The 19899-nt window shown below is 36.0% G+C and overlaps 4 protein-coding genes and 1 pseudogene across 4 annotated transcripts in view; 3 read left to right on the top strand and 2 right to left on the bottom strand.

Annotated features, from left to right (window-relative positions):
• On the top strand, positions 1751-2990 carry LOC104748212 (annotated as a pseudogene).
• Positions 3651-4898, bottom strand: LOC104748211 (zinc finger BED domain-containing protein RICESLEEPER 2-like). Its single transcript, XM_019236685.1, has one exon. It carries the CDS (start codon positions 4896-4898, stop codon positions 3651-3653), a length of 1248 nt encoding a protein of 415 aa, XP_019092230.1.
• LOC104748210 (F-box protein ETP1-like) lies at positions 15652-16608 on the top strand. Its single transcript, XM_010469886.1, has one exon. It carries the CDS (start codon positions 15652-15654, stop codon positions 16606-16608), a length of 957 nt encoding a protein of 318 aa, XP_010468188.1.
• On the top strand, positions 18037-19276 carry LOC104745879 (F-box protein ETP1-like). Its single transcript, XM_010467247.1, has one exon. The coding sequence runs from the start codon at positions 18037-18039 to the stop codon at positions 19252-19254; it is 1218 nt and encodes a 405-aa protein (XP_010465549.1). The 3' UTR covers positions 19255-19276.
• LOC104745878 (biotin carboxyl carrier protein of acetyl-CoA carboxylase) overlaps positions 19325-19899 on the bottom strand; it is a 3752-nt gene continuing 3177 nt past the window's right edge. The window contains exons 7-9 of the mRNA XM_010467246.2: positions 19803-19871; positions 19647-19692; positions 19325-19563 (exon numbers count right to left, since the gene is read on the bottom strand). Of these exons, the coding sequence (XP_010465548.1) occupies positions 19493-19563; positions 19647-19692; positions 19803-19871 (186 nt within the window). The 3' untranslated portion in view covers positions 19325-19492. The remainder of the gene's footprint in view (positions 19564-19646; positions 19693-19802; positions 19872-19899) is intronic.

Raw genomic sequence — 19899 nt, 5'->3', positions numbered from 1 at the left:
TATATATATATCTTCACACTAATCATCACTTTGGAGTACTAAACCATCAGAAAGCAAGAAAGCATTAGAGTTAAGGAAACTTCATATGGATCAACGTTTTTCCCACCTCATATTTTCTGCTTACAGATCTTCTCCCTACGAGCCGAGGAAGTCCGGAGAAAAGGCGAAGAGAGCACCGTCTGTAGAGAAAAATCCGGTTAGGAAGTCAGTGGTGAAGGAACGTGATATCAACGAAAGGGCAGAGGCATTTATACAGAAATTCAGAAAGCGGCTTCTTCTCCAACGTTTTTGAAATGACTGTCAACAACAACAACAATGCCCAAATCTTTAACTATTAGAATTATCATCACCTAGCGTTTTAACCCGGGAGATCGTAAAAAATCTTGGGATTGTATGAATCATCTATGTATGATTAAATATAAAAAAAGAAGTACCATAATGTGTTTTTGTATAAAGAAAACACAGAATAAAACAGTCTTAAAGAAAAACTTTCATACAAACATAACACAAATATTAATGAAATTTATTGTCTAAAAGCATACACAAGACACAGTATCATAATAACTCAAAACCAGCTCGAATTTTGGTTTTTACTGAAGCTTCTTGATCCCAGGGAAAGAGGGAAGGGTCGAGATGAGAGCATCATTGTATCCTACACAGGCTCTCTTCCATATCAGTAAACGAGAAAACATCCATTACATGTTGAAGTTTTAAGATAAACGAGGAAAGGTTAAAGAAGAAGAAAGAGTTGCCTCCATCTTCACGGAGTATATTTTTGACAATCTCGCCGGTGACATCAGACTAGAAGATTCCCGCAAGCAAATTGATCAAAGAACAGCATGAGAGGTCTATGTGTACTTATGTGTCATATTCTTTAATGCTTCTCATGCATGGTTTCAAGTTCAGTTTTTGCTTGAATGAGTTACAACGCTACTGGAACATTCCCACGTAATCAAACATTTACAACGCTACTGGAACATTCTCCCCTCACCCGTGAGCCTTAGGATTTCCTTGTCAAGGGTATGGATGTTCAACTTGGAGTTTGGCCAGACTAGGCAAACCTTTGTAAGCGAATTTATATTAGAACATAGAGACCTAGTGGAAGTTCTAAGTTCTCTATTAATTAGAACATACAAAACCTAGAGGAAGTTCTAAGTTCTCTATTAGACCAAAACAGAGAGCCCAATGTAAAGGACTCTCTCATAAGTTAAAACAGAGCTTATAACATGAAGCGGTTCAGAAATGCACGATGGACGGAGACAGTATAGAGCCGGCCAAAGGTACAAGCAAGCCAAGCTGGTGCTTGCGGCCGCCAAAATTATATGTATTTAATCGGCCCAACTTTCACGTAAGAGTCACTAATTCTACTGGAAACCTACTTCTAACAAAAGGACCCGGTCACAGTTTTGAACCACACATGGTTCAATTTTTACATTTTTCCTTTTTTAAAAAAAAATTAGCCAATTTTAATTACGAGATTGTCTAATTCCTATCTACTGTCGATCGTGGAGATCGAGCAATCGTCTGCAGCTTTTGCGGCTCTGTTCTTACCGTTGAGATTTTATTTTACATGTTATTATAAAACTCTTTTGTAAAGTTTCCAAATTTGATATAATGTTAACTCTTTTGAATACATTCAGAATTTGTTAAATTCCGTCTTTCCAGACTAACTATATATATATATAATTGAGGCCTTGAGGGAGACGAAAGCTGAAAATCAAACCCAACCCTAAAATATATTGAGAGCTCAATGAAAATACCGGATCTTTTGAACGACGATTTGGTAGAGGAGATACTCTGTCGCGTTCCGGCCACATCCATGAAACGGTTACGAGCTACTTGCAAACGATGGAACCGTTTATTCAAAGATGACAGGAGATTCGCGAGTGAGCACTGCGATAAAGCCCCAAAGGAGTCTCTCTTTCTCATCGCGACAGAGGAGTACAGGATTTCTCCGGTGACCATCAATCTTCCCCATGGAGATGTTCCTCCATCTGTAGAGATAAAAAGAGAGCTTAGCCTTCCTGATCCGCATTATAACAATTCTCAGTACGGTGTAATCACAGTCTGTCACTGCGACGGCTTATTGTTATGCACCAACTATAATTAACCGCTATAGAATAGTGGTTTGGAACCTGTTTACTGGTCAAACCAGGTGGATCGAAGTCCACAGCCAGAGTGCTATTTGCTACCGCAATTTTGTTCTCGGATACTACTACTACAAGCAAGACAAGAAGAACAAGTCATGTAGTAAAAGGTACAAAATATTGTGCTTTAATTATTATGGCCTAGATATAGAAATCTACGAGCTTAACTCTTGTGACTCGTGGAGGAGGATTCCTGATGGTGATCTCACTCCACCAGGCTGGGACGCTGATTGCTATCCCCACGCCGTGTTTTTAAAGGGAAGTTGTTACTTTTTTGGTATTGAGAAATCAAAGCCGCAACATCTTAGAGGCCTGTCATTGATCAGATTTGATTTTTCTACTGAGAAATCATCTCTATTTCTGCCTCTTCCCTGTCAGCGTCCAAGGTATAATGTTTCGAGTCTTTGCGTTGTTAGAGAAGAGAAGCTTTCCGTGTTTTTACAGCCCGATGTTGCATCCAAGGCTGAGATATGGGTGACGAGTAAGATTGATGAGACCACCACCAAAGTGAAAGAGGTGTCCTGGAGCAAGGTCTTAACATTGGATTTGAGCCCTGATCTTGACATTACGGAGGGTGTCCGCTTTTTGCTTGACGAGGATAAGAAAGTTGCCATGTGTAATGAGAGATTGCTAGAAGACCCCAAGTCCACCATCCTCGTCGACAAGATATACTTTCTCGGGGAGGATAATAAAGTCAGTGAATTTCGTCTTGGTCTGAATGATTCAAATGATTATGAAGAATGGCATTTGCCAAATTGGCCAATGATTCTTGATTACGTTCCAAGTTTGGTCCAAATCGAGCTACCAGCTGCTGGAGGCCAAAAAAGAAAAAGAGGTGACTAAACCAACCCTCTACATTAGCCCTGCGAATTCGGTTAGTTCGGTTCGGGTCGGGTCGGTTAGTTCGGTTCTCGGTTATTTACTGAATTTTCAAATTATTCCGAATATAACCGAATTAATAAACGGTTCGGTTCGGTTCGGTTACCGGTTATTTCGGTCATGGATTACTGCTTCCGAACTGAACCGTATTACAAGCCATGAACACAACAAATTATCAAAAATCACCCAAAATGTATACATAAGTTGGTCTTAACCACAAATAAGTTCATACTTAATAATTCAGTTCATACCACAGCATAAAAAGTTCAAGTCATAACATAAAGTAGAAACTAGAAAGAGTGGAAAGAGAGACACATAGATTGTTTCCTAGCCATTGTGATTGTGTGATCACTGCAACAAAATTATACAAAGACACAAGAATTATTGAATTACCACTAAAGCAAAGAATTTAATCGATAATGAATTAAAAGATTTGTAGAAGCTCAAGTGTGCCTACCTATAGTTCCAGCTTGAGTCTCTAACTCCACATGCAACTCACACAGCAGCCTGTGATTGGTCCAATTCCAAAGAAGAAGTAGCTACACAAAGAAACAAATATTCATAAGCTTGCATATGTTAAATATTAATACCACATGAACTGAATGAGATAATGTAAAAACAGATTCAAAACTGTAAATGATTACCTAATGAGTCATGAAACTCCAATTCTTCAACCATTTGAGCTAAGTTTGCAATCCTTTCAGCATTCATAGTGTTTCTCAGCCACTGTTGTAAACAAAGCAAAGCCTCAAGCATATTGGGTGTTAGGCAACTTCTGTAAGGGTCTAAAATTCTCCCACTTGTACTGAATGCTGACTCAGAAGCAACTGAAGACACTTGAATGGCAAGCACATCCCTAGCAAGCTCAGCCAATATAGGAAACTTCACACTATTACGCTTCCACCATGATAGGACATCATAATCCAATCCCAAAACATTTTTCATTCGTGGAACACGTTTCTCCATCAAGTATATGTCTAACTCGCTAGTAGCTTCCTCATTCGCAGTCTCAGTGTCCATCTCTGAATATAGAAACTCTCTGTCATACCCATCATCATCTGATAAATCAAAAACGGCATCACTTGCTTGTTCAGAATCACCCATGTCATTCTTGGATCCACCTTGAGAAGAGGTGCTTTGCTTAGCGACATACTCTTCATACAGATTCTTCATAACCATCTTAATTGAGGATCTAAGATGCTTACTCTCCTCACTGTCTTTACCGTAGAGCTTGTCGAAGCAAACAGATGCAAATTGCATCTTATTCCTTGTATCAAAGACACTTGCAATGATCACTAGTGGGTTCATGTTGATAAGTCCATCCCAATACTTTTCAAACTTAGTCCTCATCGCAATTGCTTGTTTCTGTAGGAGCGGATCATTGTGGAAGCTTAATGAAATGAGATGTTGCTCTATGATGATTATCTCATTGTAGCAAAGTGAAGAGGTCACTGTCTTCGATGCTGAAAATGCCAAAGTGCAATTGAAAAACAATTTCAGAAACTTCACCAACCTGTGAATTTCATCCCAGCTAACAGAAGTTGGAGGTCCAATTCTTTTCTCTCCCTCCTCTTCTATCTCCATAAAGTAATCATTGTACAATTTGTCTTCTGCCAACAATTTCTCAAATGCATCTCTAAACTTCAAAGCAGATGTCAGCATAAGGTATGTCGAATTCCACCTTGTAACACAATCGAGTGTAACACTCCCTCTTGATACCTTTCCAAACATAACTCTCGCTTGAAATGATTCCAGTCTTGGGGTCGATGATCTCACATACTTTACCGCATTTCTAATGGCAACTACACTCTTACTCACTGAAGCTAGACCATCTCTCACAATCAAGTTAAGAATATGAGCACAGCAACGCATGTGTAGATATGCACCATCTCTAACTAATGTCTGAGGTCCCTTCAACCTCAAATCGGTTCGGACAAATCGGTTCGGTTATAATACAATCGGTTCGGTTGTAATACTATGTGTAATTTTTCTTATTTTTATCTTGGAATAATTATCTAATCGAGCGAGAGCTGGAGGCAAAAGGAGAAGCGAAGGCGACTATATAGATTTTTTTTTTTTTTTTTCTTAATTTATCTCAATCATGTTACTTTTTAATTTTATTTCTTTCTCTTAATTTATCTTGGTGCTTTCTTTAAACAGAGCTTTTTCATTTTTTTATGATCAAAACATGTGTTATTATGTCTAACATTTTCAGCATTTCTAATTCAATGACAAAAGTGACTCATGTACAAAGCTCTTTTTCACCTAAGCTCTTTTAAATATTAGCATCATCATCACCTATCGTTTTAACCCGGGAGATCGTTAAAATCTTGAGACTTGATGAATATAATCATCTATGCATATGATAAGAAGAGTACCATAATGTGTTTTTATATAAGAAACGCACAGAATAAAAGAGTCTTAAAGAAAAACTTTCATACAAGCAAAAGAAAAACAGAACACAAATATGAATGAAATTTATTTGTCTAAAAAAGTTTACATAAGGCACAGTATCATCATAACTCAAAACCATCTCAAATTTTGGCTTTTACTGAAGCTTCTTGTATCCTACAGGCTCTGTTCCATACGAGAAAATTTAAAAAAAAAAATTCATTACACGAAGAAGTTTTAAGAAAAAACGAGGAAAGGTTAAAGAAGTAGAAAGACTTGCCTCCATCTTCTCGGAGTATTTTGACAACCTCGCCGCTGACATCAGACTAGAAGATTGATCGAGAGAAACCAGAAGAGCAGTTTTAATTGAGTACTTAGTTGAAGCAAGTGATAGTAATTACTCAATCAGAAATTGAAATGGAGTATTGGCTATTGGGAATTGGCCAACGAGTTGTTCAATGTAGCACATAATTTGACCTTCTTTCACTTGGTACCTCTTTACATGACGAAGGCATGCGTTTACCCTTTATGGTTTTGGTACTCCTGAAGGACCCTACTGTAAGGAGTAATCCAGTCCAAGAAGAAATAAAGATGGGCCTTGAGGAGAACAAGCCCACTGCAATTTGCCAACTAGCCTTGGTTGTTAACGATAACAAAGAGGAAAAGTCTTATGCTCCATGTCCTTTGTTCCGTACAGTCAAGAACCTGCAGACAGCTCACACAACACTCCAAATGCAGAACAGATATGCTCCTCTTGCGTCACTTATCTCTTTTGCCTGATTGTGACACTTGTCAGAGATCAACTCAATCATTGTAATCATTAGGTTATTATGTGCTCTACTATATAAAGACACATTATGTATCTTGAGAAACTTATGAATGAAGATGATGTTTTAAGCCGCATATTCTCTTTAACATCTCTAGCTTTCATGGTATCAGAGCATCAGTAGTACGATCTATGGCTCCTGATGACTCTTTCTCTTCCGCTTTGTCTATCTCTCAAGTTGTGACTCTCAAGCTTACAGAGTCAAACTATCTTCTATGGAAAACTCAATTTGAGTCTTTTCTCTCACCCCAAATGCTTCTTGGCTATGTCAATGGTTCCATTCCTCGTCCTTCAGCAACTCGTTCTGTCACCACTACTGAAGGTCCTTCTGAAGAACCGAATCCTGACTTTGCGAAGTGGGTACGAAATGACCAGCTTGTCATGGCCTGGATCTTTGGTTCCTTGTCTGAACCAGCTCTCCGAGTAGTCTACGGTATGCACTCTGCTCATGAGGTATGGATGGCTCTTGCGAAGAAATTCAATAGAGTCTCTACCACTAGGAAGTTTGATTTGCAGAATCGCTTGCGTGCTTGTGTTAAGCTAGGTAGAACTATGGAGGAATATCTTAGTGAGCTTAAGCAGATTTTCGATCAGTTAGATTCCATTGGTTTCCCTATGACTGATTTGGAAAAGATTCATGGTTTGTTGTCGGGTTTGGGAAAAGACTACGAATCTGTCACTACTGTGATAGAACACTCCATGGACTCTGTTCCTGGACCTTGTTATGAAGATGTGGTGTTCAAAGTAACCGCCTTTGATGATAAACTCAAGACGTATGCTGCCACGTCCATGGTTACTCCTCACTTAGCCTTTCAAGCTGAAAAAAGTCACTTTGACAGAGGAGGGTCAAACAATCGAGGAGGACGTTCTGGTGGTGGTTTCAGAGGACGAGGAAATTACAACACCAGAGGTCGTGGTTTTCAACAACACAGCAGCAATCAGAATGGTCAGAACAGGCAGAACAAAATGGAGGGATCCACTCGACCAACCTGTCAGATATGTGGAAAATACGGTCATAGTCCTTTTGATTGTTACAACCGATACAATGAAGAATATGTGCAACCAGAATTGCCTACTACCTTAGCTGCTATGCGAATCTCCGATAATGAACAACACACTGGCAATGAATGGCTCCCTGATAGTGGTTCCACGGCGCATATCACAAACTCAACAACGAATCTGCAGCGTGCACAACCATATCAAGGTAATGATTCAGTTATGGTTGGAAATGGGGAATTCTTGCCAATCACACACATTGGATCAGTTCCTCTTCAGACCTTGTCAGGTAAATTTCTGCCACTGAAAGATGTTCTTGTCTGTCCAAATGTAACTAGGTCACTTCTCTCAGTCTCTAAACTTTGTGATGACTATCCTTGCTCTGTAAAATTTGATTCTGATGGTGTGTGTGTAAAGGAAAAGCTTACCAAGCAGCTCCTCACAACCGGAAACAGGGGTAAGGATCACTATGTGTTGAAAAATCCTGCAGTCAGTGCCTTTTATTCAACGAGACAGCTTGCAACCAGTGATGATGTATGGCATAACCGTTTGGGGCATCCAAGTGCAGAGATCCTTCAACACCTCTCCTCTACTGCAGCAATTTTAGTAAATAAACGCACCAGCAAGCTTTGTGAGTCATGCAGGCTTGGAAAGAGTGCTCAACTACCTTTTGCTTCTTCTACTTTTGTAGCTACTAGACCACTTGAGAGATTGCATTGTGATTTGTGGGGTCCTGCTCCTGTCACTTCTACCCAAGGGTTTAGATTCTATGTTATATTTGTTGACAATTACTCAAGATATTGTTGGTTTTATCCCCTGAAGAATAAATCAGAGTTCTACTCAGTTTTTCTGCTTTTCCAAAGATTTGTTGAGAACCAACTTAATCAGAAAATAAAGATGTTTCAGTGTGATGGAGGAGGAGAGTTTGTCAGCACTCAATTTGTAACTCATCTTGCGAACAATGGAATCAAACAACTAATTTCTTGTCCTCACACTCCACAACAGAGCGGCCTAGCAGAAAGAAAACATCGACACTTGACTGAATTAGGACTCAGTATGATGTTTCAGAGTAAGGTTCCACAGAGTTACTGGGTTGAGGCTTTCTTCACAGCTAACTACCTTAGCAATCTCTTACCAACCTCTACTCATCCAGGTTCCTTGAGTCCTCATGAAGTTCTCTTTGAAGCAAAACCAGATTATTCACATCTTAGAGTCTTCAGAAGCACTTGTTATCCCACACTGCGTGCCTATGGTTCCAACAAATTTGATCCTAAGTCACTAAAGTGTGTCTTTCTTGGTTATAATGAGAAATACAAAGGGTATAGATGTGTTTATCCTCCAACAGGTCGTGTTTACATAAGCCGACATGTTCTTTTTGATGAGACAGTCTATCCATTTGAAGCTGATTACCTTAATTTGATTCCCCAAGCAACGACATCTCTACTCTCTGCTTGGCAGCAAGGTTTTTCATCCTCACCAGTCATCAATACTACAAGTTGCCCTTCATCTCTCGAACCTGAGATTGCAACGGACTCTGCAGTGCCTGCAATATCTCTTTCTGTGCCAATTACGACACCAGAAACTGTCAACTCTGCAACAGAGTCGCCTGCAGTTTCTACTGACTCGGAATCCTCTTTTGTCAATACCGACACTGGTGATTCTTCTTCCTAACATTCTCATGAGGCTCCACTGTTTACGAATGATGATTTTCCTCCACTTCAAGCGCCTACAGTCAATGATCATAGTATGGTCACAAGAGGCAAAGAAGGAGTGCGTAAGCCGAATCCAAAGTATGCACTTCATGTCACTCACACAACTGAAAAGGAACCAAAAACAGTTGCCTCTGCACTTAAACATCCAGGTTGGACAGCTGCTATGGGTGATGAGGTTGAGTCTTTCGTTGAAACAAACACGTTCACATCAGTTCCACATCAGCCCGATATGAACGTTCTAGACTGCAGGTGGGTCTTTCGAACAAAGCTTAAAGCCGATGGAAGTCTAGATAGACTTAAAGCTCGTCTAGTAGCCAAAGGCTATGACCAAGAAGAAGGAGTGGACTTTCTTGAGACATATAGTCCAGTAGTCAGGACTGCCACTGTTCGTTTGGTTCTTCATGCTGCTACGGCTTACAACTGGGAAGTGAAACAACTTGATGTTCAAAACGCATTCCTCCATGGAGATTTAACTGAAACAGTTTATATGAAACAGCCCCCAGGTTTTGTTGATCCGGAAAATCCATCACACGTTTGGAAGTTAAACAAAGCTGTCTATGGATTGAAGCAGGCTCCCAGGGCTTGGTTTGACAAATTTAGTAACTTCTTACTAAACTTTGGTTTTGAATGCAGTTTCAAGGATCCGTCCTTGTTCGTGTATCTCAAGGATAACAACATTATCATCCTCTTGCTCTATGTTGATGATATGGCTTTGACAGGCAACAACCCAAAGTTAATCAATGACCTGCTTCAATCTCTGAATCAAGAATTCCGTATGAAGGATTTGGGAAGATTAAGTTATTTTCTTTGCATACAAGCTCACTATCATCCCGGAGGCTTGTCGCTCAACCAACATAAATATGCTAAAGACCTGCTTCTTGCTGCAGGAATGGTTGACTGTGCTCCGGCTAACACTCCCTTACCTCTTGAGTTACAAAAGGTTCATGGTCAAGAAGAAACGTTTGGTCAGCCTACGTTATTTCGCAGTCTGGCTGGTAAACTCCAATATCTCACCCTTACTCGCCCAGACATACAGTTTGCCGTCAATCTCATTTGTCAAAGAATGCATACACCTACTGTTGCTGATTTCAACCTGCTTAAGCGCATTATTCGGTACATCAAAGGAATTGCAGACTATGGCATAAATTTTTTTGCAAATGCAGACTTCACGCTGCGAGCCTACAGTGACAGCGACTACGCTGGTTGTCCAACTACCAGTCGTTCAACAGGTGGATTCTGTACGTTTTTAGGATCAAACCTCATCTCTTGGTTTGCTAAACGTCAGACCTCTGTTTCTCGGAGCTCTACAGAAGCTGAATATCGCTGTCTGTCAGATACTGCTGCTGAGGTAAATTGGTTAATGGATCTGCTGCAAAACATTGGAATGCCTGTTACTCACGCTCCAGAGTTATATTGTGACAATTTGTCTGCGGTTTATCTTTCTGCCAATCCAACTCTGCACAAGAAGACCAAACACTTCAAAGTCCACTATCATTATGTTCATGAACAGGTTGTAGAAGGTTCACTGATCGTTTATCACATCCCTGCAGTGCATCAGCTTGCCGATATATTCATGAAGTCGCTACCACTTCAGGCGTTCACTGATCTTCGCTACAAACTTGGTGTGGTCAGTCCTCCCACCCAAAGTTTGTGGGGGGATGTAAGGAGTAATCTAGTCCAAGAAGAAATAAAGATGGGCCTTGAGGAGAACAAGCCCACTGCAATTTGCCAACTAGCCTTGGTTGTTAACGGTAACAAAGAGGAAAAGTCTTATGCTCCATGTCCTTTGTTCCGTACAGTCAAGAACCTGCAGACAGCTCACACAACACTCCAAATGCAGAACAGATATGCTCCTCTTGCGTCACTTATTGTGACACTTGTCAGAGATCAACTCAATCATTGTAATCATTAGGTTATCATGTGCTCTACTATATAAAGACACATTATGTATCTTGAGAAACTTATGAATGAAGATTGATGTTTTAAGCCGCATACTCTGTTTCACATCTCTAGCTTTCACCTACCAGCACATTACTACACCATTTAGATTGGGGACAACCATAAGTGAATTACTCCCTGGAAGCCAGGTTCCATGCATTTAAGTTGACACATTTGGTTTTACGGCAGCCGAATATTCCCGCAAGCAAACTGACAAAGAACATCATGAGAGGTCTATGTGTAATTATGTGTCATATTTTTAATGCTTCTCATGCATGGTTTACAATCAAAGTCAGTTTCATGCTCATTTTGTTATGATTAGAATCAGTTTCAAGTTCATTTTGCTTGAATGAGTTGATAAATGCTTTGAGTGAGTTACAATGCTACTGAACATTCCCATAATCAACGATTACAACGCTACTGGAACATTATCACATCACCCGTGAGCCTTAGGATTTCCTTGTCAAGGGTATGGATGTTCAAATGAATTTATATTAGAACATAGAGACCTAATTCTAAGTTCTCTATTAGAAAATACAAAACCTAGAGGAAGTTCTAAAGTTCTCTATTAGACCAAAACAGAGAGCATAATGTAGAGGACTCTCTCTCATAAGTTAAAACAGAGCTTATAACATGAAACGGGACAGAAATGCACTATCCAGACGAAATATTATTAACCTGGCCGGGGAACATATGAAAATTTTAATACTAATCTCCTATATAATAATAGAGAAGCACACTCTTGAAAAAGCTGATGTGTCGCCGCCAGCGAGCTCTGTAAATTTTTTTGCAAAATACTCTTAAATTTTCTACATAATTACATTAACGTGCCATTATATTTAAAAAAAAACAATTAACAGAATAATAATTAGATATCTCATCATTTCTCACATAAATTTAATTAAATAATTACATACTATTTTAAGGCAAAATTTTACTAAAGTTTACTTACAAGTATACAAGTCAAAGTTAAATTTCACTTAAAATTAACTTACAAATATATAAGTCAAATTTATATTGATTTTATATTGATTTCTTAAAATCAATATAAGTTAAATATTCTAAAAAGGCTATAAAACATATCAATTAATATAAAGTTAATAAAAATAAAGAACATATAACTTATTAAACATAAACTTATTAACAAAATCATATTAAAAATAATGTTATTTTTTATGTTAGTATTATTACCATAATAGTTTAAATAACAAGCTTTCAATAGTTATTATAATTAATTATAAAAAGAAGTATATTACCCCTTAATTATCTCCAACTCATTAAAAAAGACTTAATTTCCAATAAATATAGATTTATATATATTCATAAATAAATATAAAAATGACAACAAATTAGGGGATATGTGTGATTATTTTTATATATCTAAGTATGTCAACTAATTAATCTCAACATTTAGTGTGATTATTTATTAAAAATAGAAATATTGATAAACGAATAGGAATATATGTTCTAACTGTACATTCATCTATGTGCTATTAAAAAGGAATGAGACAATAACTCTTATCATTATAAATAAAGTTAGTACCCAAAAAAAAGCATAATATATTTAAAATGAGTGTTTATTAGATTATGCAAAATTGTTATAGTTACTCGATTAACCATAAATATAATTTTATTTTTAAAGCACACAAAAATATATATTGCCATAAATTGTAAAATTTTATAAATATTTTCTTTACCACATTCATATATTTCACAGATGAAATGTATTCTTACACGAATACGTTGATTTTGGAATTTCATTAATTTTTTCATAATAGTTCTTTTGGTAATAATCCGTCATTTATAAAAAATATTAACAAACCGACTAACTCACAAAATTTAAATAGCCTAATCAAAAATATTAAATCAATAAATTAGATCATCTTCAGAAAATTTAGTTTAGAATCTGATTGTTATTAACATATAATAAAATTAATTGATTAAACTACCGAGTAATTTAGTATATGTGGTTATGGTTACATAAGAAACATGCAAAATTGTGAAGTGACCTTAGTGCAGTGGCAGGAGGTAAGTCCATTTGTAGAAGGCACCATCACACCCGAGATCAAGTCCCGGCTCTTACGAATGTAGGAATTTGGCTAATGGACCGACCAGTTGTGGCCCAATGGTTGACAAAAAAAAAAATACATGCAAAATTGTTATGACTAGGTGCTTCCCCACGCAACGCGTGGGTTGTGGTGTAGTTGGCACTTTCTTGTTTTTTTTTTGGTCTTTTTCGTTTTCTCTTTTGTATTATTTCGTTTTAATTAGGCATATATAGGCTTTGCCGTCACTTTTATTTATACACTATATGTTTATACCATTTTGTTCAGATGTGTATAATTGTGGCGTTTACTTTTTATGAATTATGAAGATGTTGTTTCTTGCTTTTGAGGATCCAATCTTATCATTGAGTGATATTGTTTCCAATATATTTATTGTATTATAGATTTTCTAATTAACTGCTTATGTAAACCCTTCATACGTTGATGTTGCAATAATAAGTTATTTTTTAAAAATATGTTCTGTGTAAGTGATTATGTTTGTATGCCCATGTTTTGATCTAATATCAACAAGATCGTTTCTGTTTTTCTTTAGTTGGCTTTGAAACCAATATTGAGTTAAGCAAATAATGGGTCGAATTATGGTGTTAATAAGTAATATAAATTCTTATGTATATATATTGTATATATGTGACTATAAATTTAGCTAACTAAAAAATTATGTAATATTTAAATACAATCTTGAACATATATATATATATATATATATATTTTTTTGTGGGAGGAATGTATGAAATTATTGGATAGAAGTTATTTTTGAGTTAAATGACCTTTAATGTCTTTAAAGTGAGTTAAATATTAATAAATTTTTATATGTGTCTTGACTTTTTTAAAAAGGAATACCAAGTGTTTCCTTCCAAATTTGAAGTGATATAGTATTTTAGTTTTCTTATATGATTTTATGAACTTCAATGTAAAAGTTTTTCAAAGTAATAAGTACACTCACTGATTGAATTATAAAATTTGGAGAAATGTTTATTTCGTTTAATCATCTGCTCTTTTAAATAAATTAAATAAGTATGTTGTTATTCCTACAAATAGGACAACATATATTATAGTTTAACCATGGAGTTAAGCAATGGAAATGGAACTTGTGATTGCAAGACAAAATGCTTATATGTTACACATTGATCGTTTAAAAATGAATAGGAACATCTAATTCTCAAATAAAGTTGATTGTTTTGTTAAAACCAACATATGTGAATTTAAATTTAACTATGCAAATTTAAAAATTAAATATGAATAGATTAGAAAGGCAAGAAATATAAAAGAAATATTTTTTTATATAAATAAAATAAAAATTGAAAACAATGTTAAATATATATAATACTTTCTACATTAAAATATAGAATCAAACTCTTACAAGTTACAACACATATGAGATATAACAACATTTGATATTGGTGGGAGAGGAAGAGAGAATGATTACTTATAAGATAATAATCCAAATTAGATAAAGGAGATAAATCTTTTAAAATAAGAACAATGTAAAATATATATCATGTAGTCTCTAAAATTAAAATTTAGCATTAACAATTTACAATGATATTTTATTTTATTTTTACAATNACAAAAGACATGTTGCAATAAATAGTAACATTTTATCAATATTTTTTTTACCATAAAACCTCTTACACATTTAAAGATTTCACGGGTGAAACGTATTTTTTACACAAAAAAATACAGTTTTGAATAAATAAATAAAAACTTTAGTTAGATATTATGTTTGACACAAATAGATATTAGTTATAGGATAATAATTTTACTTATAATAATTTTCTTTAAATCGTTTTATCCCGCACATAGTGCGGGTTGTTACCTAGTAGTTATTATTTGTAGCATCTCATATATTTTAAAATATGAGGTTTTAAAATCTAAACATTGAAAAAAAACATTTATGAAGAACACCATTTCATTGATTTATATATTTTAAAAATATATAATGAATAAAAAATTTACTAAATTCACTGAATATAATTTTTATTTAATATATCATAACGTAGATAGTAATACTGGTTTACAACTTTACATAAACGACTTAAGAAGACTAATTTGTTTAAAAAAATACTAAAGAATCAATATATATGTTTTGGTATATAAATAATTTAGTGAAAGCAAAACAAAAAACAAAAAACATAATACAACCAATCACCAAATATAAAAACATGAAAGAAGTGAAGAATTAAAATAAGAAAGAAAATATGTGTACAAACAAAAATAAAAGTGGAAACGTGGGAAAAAAGAAATAAAAAGGAAAATATGGAGGAATCGTATTGGTTATATTCAACTTCTAGTAGGGCACGTGCCCCACCTTCCTCTTCTTTAGATCCGCCCCTGCGACAGACGGAGACAGACAGAGATGAGGATTTTGACCAACTGGTCGGGTGAACACATCCGTCTTTCGATTTGGACAAAAATGTTTTAATTACGAGATTGTCTAATTCCTGTTTACTGTCGATCGTGGAGAGCAATCGTCTGCAGCCTTTTAGTTTCTTATACTGTTATACAACAGTGTGTGTTATGATTTTATAAAATACTTTGTAAAGTTTCCAAATTTGGTATTTTAATGTTAACTATAGAATACATTCAGAATTTGTTAAATTTCGTCTTTCGACATTATATGTATATATATAAAATTGAGGCCTTCCTTGAGGGAGAGGAAAGCTGAAAAGCGAACCCTAGAATATATTGAGAGCTCAATGACGATACTGGATCTTTTGAACGACGATTTGGTAGAGGAGATACTCTGTCGCGTTCCGGCCACTTCCCTGAAACGGTTACGAGCTACTTGCAAACGATGGAACCGTTTGTTCAAAGATGATAGGAGATTCGCGAGTGAGCACTGCGATAAAGCCCCAAAGGAGTTTCTCAGTCTCTTCTCGACAGCGAAGTTCAGGATTTGTCCGTTGAGCATCAATGTTCCTCCTCCATCTGTAGAGGTAAAAAGAGAGCTTAGCCTTCCTGGTCCGTATTTTAACAATTTGCTCCAGTTCGATATAGCTGAAGTCTTTCACTGCGACGGCTTATTGTTATGCTCCACCGATTGCGACCCTAAAATAGTGGTTTGGAACCCGTTTACTGGTCAAACTAGGTGGATCGAAGTCGGCATTGATCGTTGGTTTACACTTAAAAAATTAGTTCTCGGATACTACTACCAAGACAAGAACAATAAGAACAAGGCTTGCAGTAAAAGAAAAAGCTACAAAATTTTGTGCGTTGATTATGCTCATGATGGAGATCATGGAATCTACGAGCTTAACTCTTGTGATTCGTGGAGGAGGATTCCTGATGGTGATCTCATTCCACCAGGCTGGTCCACTGATTGCTCTCGACACGCCGTGTTTTTAAAGGGAAGTGCTTACTTTTTGGCTAATGAGAAATCAAAACCGCATCTTCTTGGCTTGTCATTGCTCAGATTTGATTTTTCTACTGAGAAATCATCTCTATTTGTGCCTCTTCCCTATCAGTGTCCAGAGTATGAAGTTTTGAGTCTTTCCGTTGTTAGAGAAGAGAAGCTTTCCTTGTTTTTACAGCCCGATGATGCATCCAAGGCTGAGATATGGGTGACGAGTAAGATTGATGAGACCACCAAAGTGAAAGCGGTGTCCTGGAGCAAGGTCTTTGCATTCGATTTGAGCCCTGATCTTCANATTTAGAAAAATGAGAGTTACAATTCTAATTTATTGTTTTGTTTTAATACAATTGATTAATACAACTTAGTGGAGAAATAAAGTTAATGCATAATTTATAGGGAGAAGCTATAAAGATTTCAGTTTTATATTATGTGAGTTAAATGTGAAAATTAATTGTTTTAAATTTGTGTTTTAATATAAAAATTTTTTTTTGTTAAAATTGCATTGCCAAGTGGACCAATAAGGAGAGACTGAAACTCTACTTTTATATATATGATTACAAAATAAAACATAAGAGATATGAATTTGTTTTTTAAACCATACAAAAGACATGTTGCAATAAATAGTAACATTTTATCAATATTTTTTTTACCATAAAACCTCTTACACATTTAAAGATTTCACGGGTGAAACGTATTTTTTACACAAAAAAATACAGTTTTGAATAAATAAATAAAAACTTTAGTTAGATATTATGTTTGACACAAATAGATATTAGTTATAGGATAATAATTTTACTTATAATAATTTTCTTTAAATCGTTTTATCCCGCACATAGTGCGGGTTGTTACCTAGTAGTTATTATTTGTAGCATCTCATATATTTTAAAATATGAGGTTTTAAAATCTAAACATTGAAAAAAAACATTTATGAAGAACACCATTTCATTGATTTATATATTTTAAAAATATATAATGAATAAAAAATTTACTAAATTCACTGAATATAATTTTTATTTAATATATCATAACGTAGATAGTAATACTGGTTTACAACTTTACATAAACGACTTAAGAAGACTAATTTGTTTAAAAAAATACTAAAGAATCAATATATATGTTTTGGTATATAAATAATTTAGTGAAAGCAAAACAAAAAACAAAAAACATAATACAACCAATCACCAAATATAAAAACATGAAAGAAGTGAAGAATTAAAATAAGAAAGAAAATATGTGTACAAACAAAAATAAAAGTGGAAACGTGGGAAAAAAGAAATAAAAAGGAAAATATGGAGGAATCGTATTGGTTATATTCAACTTCTAGTAGGGCACGTGCCCCACCTTCCTCTTCTTTAGATCCGCCCCTGCGACAGACGGAGACAGACAGAGATGAGGATTTTGACCAACTGGTCGGGTGAACACATCCGTCTTTCGATTTGGACAAAAATGTTTTAATTACGAGATTGTCTAATTCCTGTTTACTGTCGATCGTGGAGAGCAATCGTCTGCAGCCTTTTAGTTTCTTATACTGTTATACAACAGTGTGTGTTATGATTTTATAAAATACTTTGTAAAGTTTCCAAATTTGGTATTTTAATGTTAACTATAGAATACATTCAGAATTTGTTAAATTTCGTCTTTCGACATTATATGTATATATATAAAATTGAGGCCTTCCTTGAGGGAGAGGAAAGCTGAAAAGCGAACCCTAGAATATATTGAGAGCTCAATGACGATACTGGATCTTTTGAACGACGATTTGGTAGAGGAGATACTCTGTCGCGTTCCGGCCACTTCCCTGAAACGGTTACGAGCTACTTGCAAACGATGGAACCGTTTGTTCAAAGATGATAGGAGATTCGCGAGTGAGCACTGCGATAAAGCCCCAAAGGAGTTTCTCAGTCTCTTCTCGACAGCGAAGTTCAGGATTTGTCCGTTGAGCATCAATGTTCCTCCTCCATCTGTAGAGGTAAAAAGAGAGCTTAGCCTTCCTGGTCCGTATTTTAACAATTTGCTCCAGTTCGATATAGCTGAAGTCTTTCACTGCGACGGCTTATTGTTATGCTCCACCGATTGCGACCCTAAAATAGTGGTTTGGAACCCGTTTACTGGTCAAACTAGGTGGATCGAAGTCGGCATTGATCGTTGGTTTACACTTAAAAAATTAGTTCTCGGATACTACTACCAAGACAAGAACAATAAGAACAAGGCTTGCAGTAAAAGAAAAAGCTACAAAATTTTGTGCGTTGATTATGCTCATGATGGAGATCATGGAATCTACGAGCTTAACTCTTGTGATTCGTGGAGGAGGATTCCTGATGGTGATCTCATTCCACCAGGCTGGTCCACTGATTGCTCTCGACACGCCGTGTTTTTAAAGGGAAGTGCTTACTTTTTGGCTAATGAGAAATCAAAACCGCATCTTCTTGGCTTGTCATTGCTCAGATTTGATTTTTCTACTGAGAAATCATCTCTATTTGTGCCTCTTCCCTATCAGTGTCCAGAGTATGAAGTTTTGAGTCTTTCCGTTGTTAGAGAAGAGAAGCTTTCCTTGTTTTTACAGCCCGATGATGCATCCAAGGCTGAGATATGGGTGACGAGTAAGATTGATGAGACCACCAAAGTGAAAGCGGTGTCCTGGAGCAAGGTCTTTGCATTCGATTTGAGCCCTGATCTTCAGATTACTTCTTGGGTAAGCTTTTTGCTTGACGAGGATAAGAAAGTTGCCGTGTGTTGTGAGTCATGGGTACGAGACGACAAGAAGGCCATCGACAATATATACTTTCTCGGGGAGGATAATAAAGTCAGCGAATTTGGTTTTAATCTGATGGATTATCCAAATGATAAAGGCCATTGGCCAAATTGTCCAGCTATTCTTAATTACGTTCCAAGTTTGGTCCAAATCGAGCTACCTGCTGGTTGCAACAAAAGAAAAAGAGGTGACTAAGCAATTATATGTGTTCTTCTTATTTTACCTTGGTCATATTCTTTGAATAATCATCTATGTATATGATAAGAAGAGTACCATAATGTGTTTTCTATATAAGAAACGCACAGTTTTAAAGAAAAACTTTCATACAAGCAAAAGAAAAACAGAACACAAATATGAATGAATTTATTTGTCTAAAAAGCATACACAAGGCACAGTATCATCATAACTCAAAAACCAGCTCGAATTTTGGTTTTTACTGAAGCTTCTTGATCCCAGGGAAAGAGGGAAGGATCGAGATGAGAGCATCATTGTATCCTACAGGCTCTGTTCCATATGAGTAAACGAGAAAAAAAATCATTAAAGTTTTAAGAAAAACGAGGAAAGGTTAAAGAAGAAGAAAGACTTGCCTCCATCTTCTCGGAGTATTTTGACAACCTCGCCGCTGACATCAGACTAGAAGATTGATCGAGAGAAACCAGAAGAGCAGTTTTAACTGACTTAGTTGAAGCATGAGATAGTCATTATTACTAAATCATAAAATTTTAAATGGAGCATTATCTAACCTCTATTGGGAATTGGCCACCGAGTTGTTCAATGTAGCACAGAATTTGACCTTCTTTCACTTGGTCTTTCTGTCAGATTAAACAAAAGCAAACAAGA

Source organism: Camelina sativa, chromosome 15 (assembly GCF_000633955.1).
Source record: "Camelina sativa cultivar DH55 chromosome 15, Cs, whole genome shotgun sequence".
Taxonomy (NCBI): domain Eukaryota; kingdom Viridiplantae; phylum Streptophyta; class Magnoliopsida; order Brassicales; family Brassicaceae; genus Camelina; species Camelina sativa.
The sequence above is the reverse complement of the archived record's forward strand: the minus strand, read 5'-3'. Positions and strand labels throughout refer to the sequence as shown.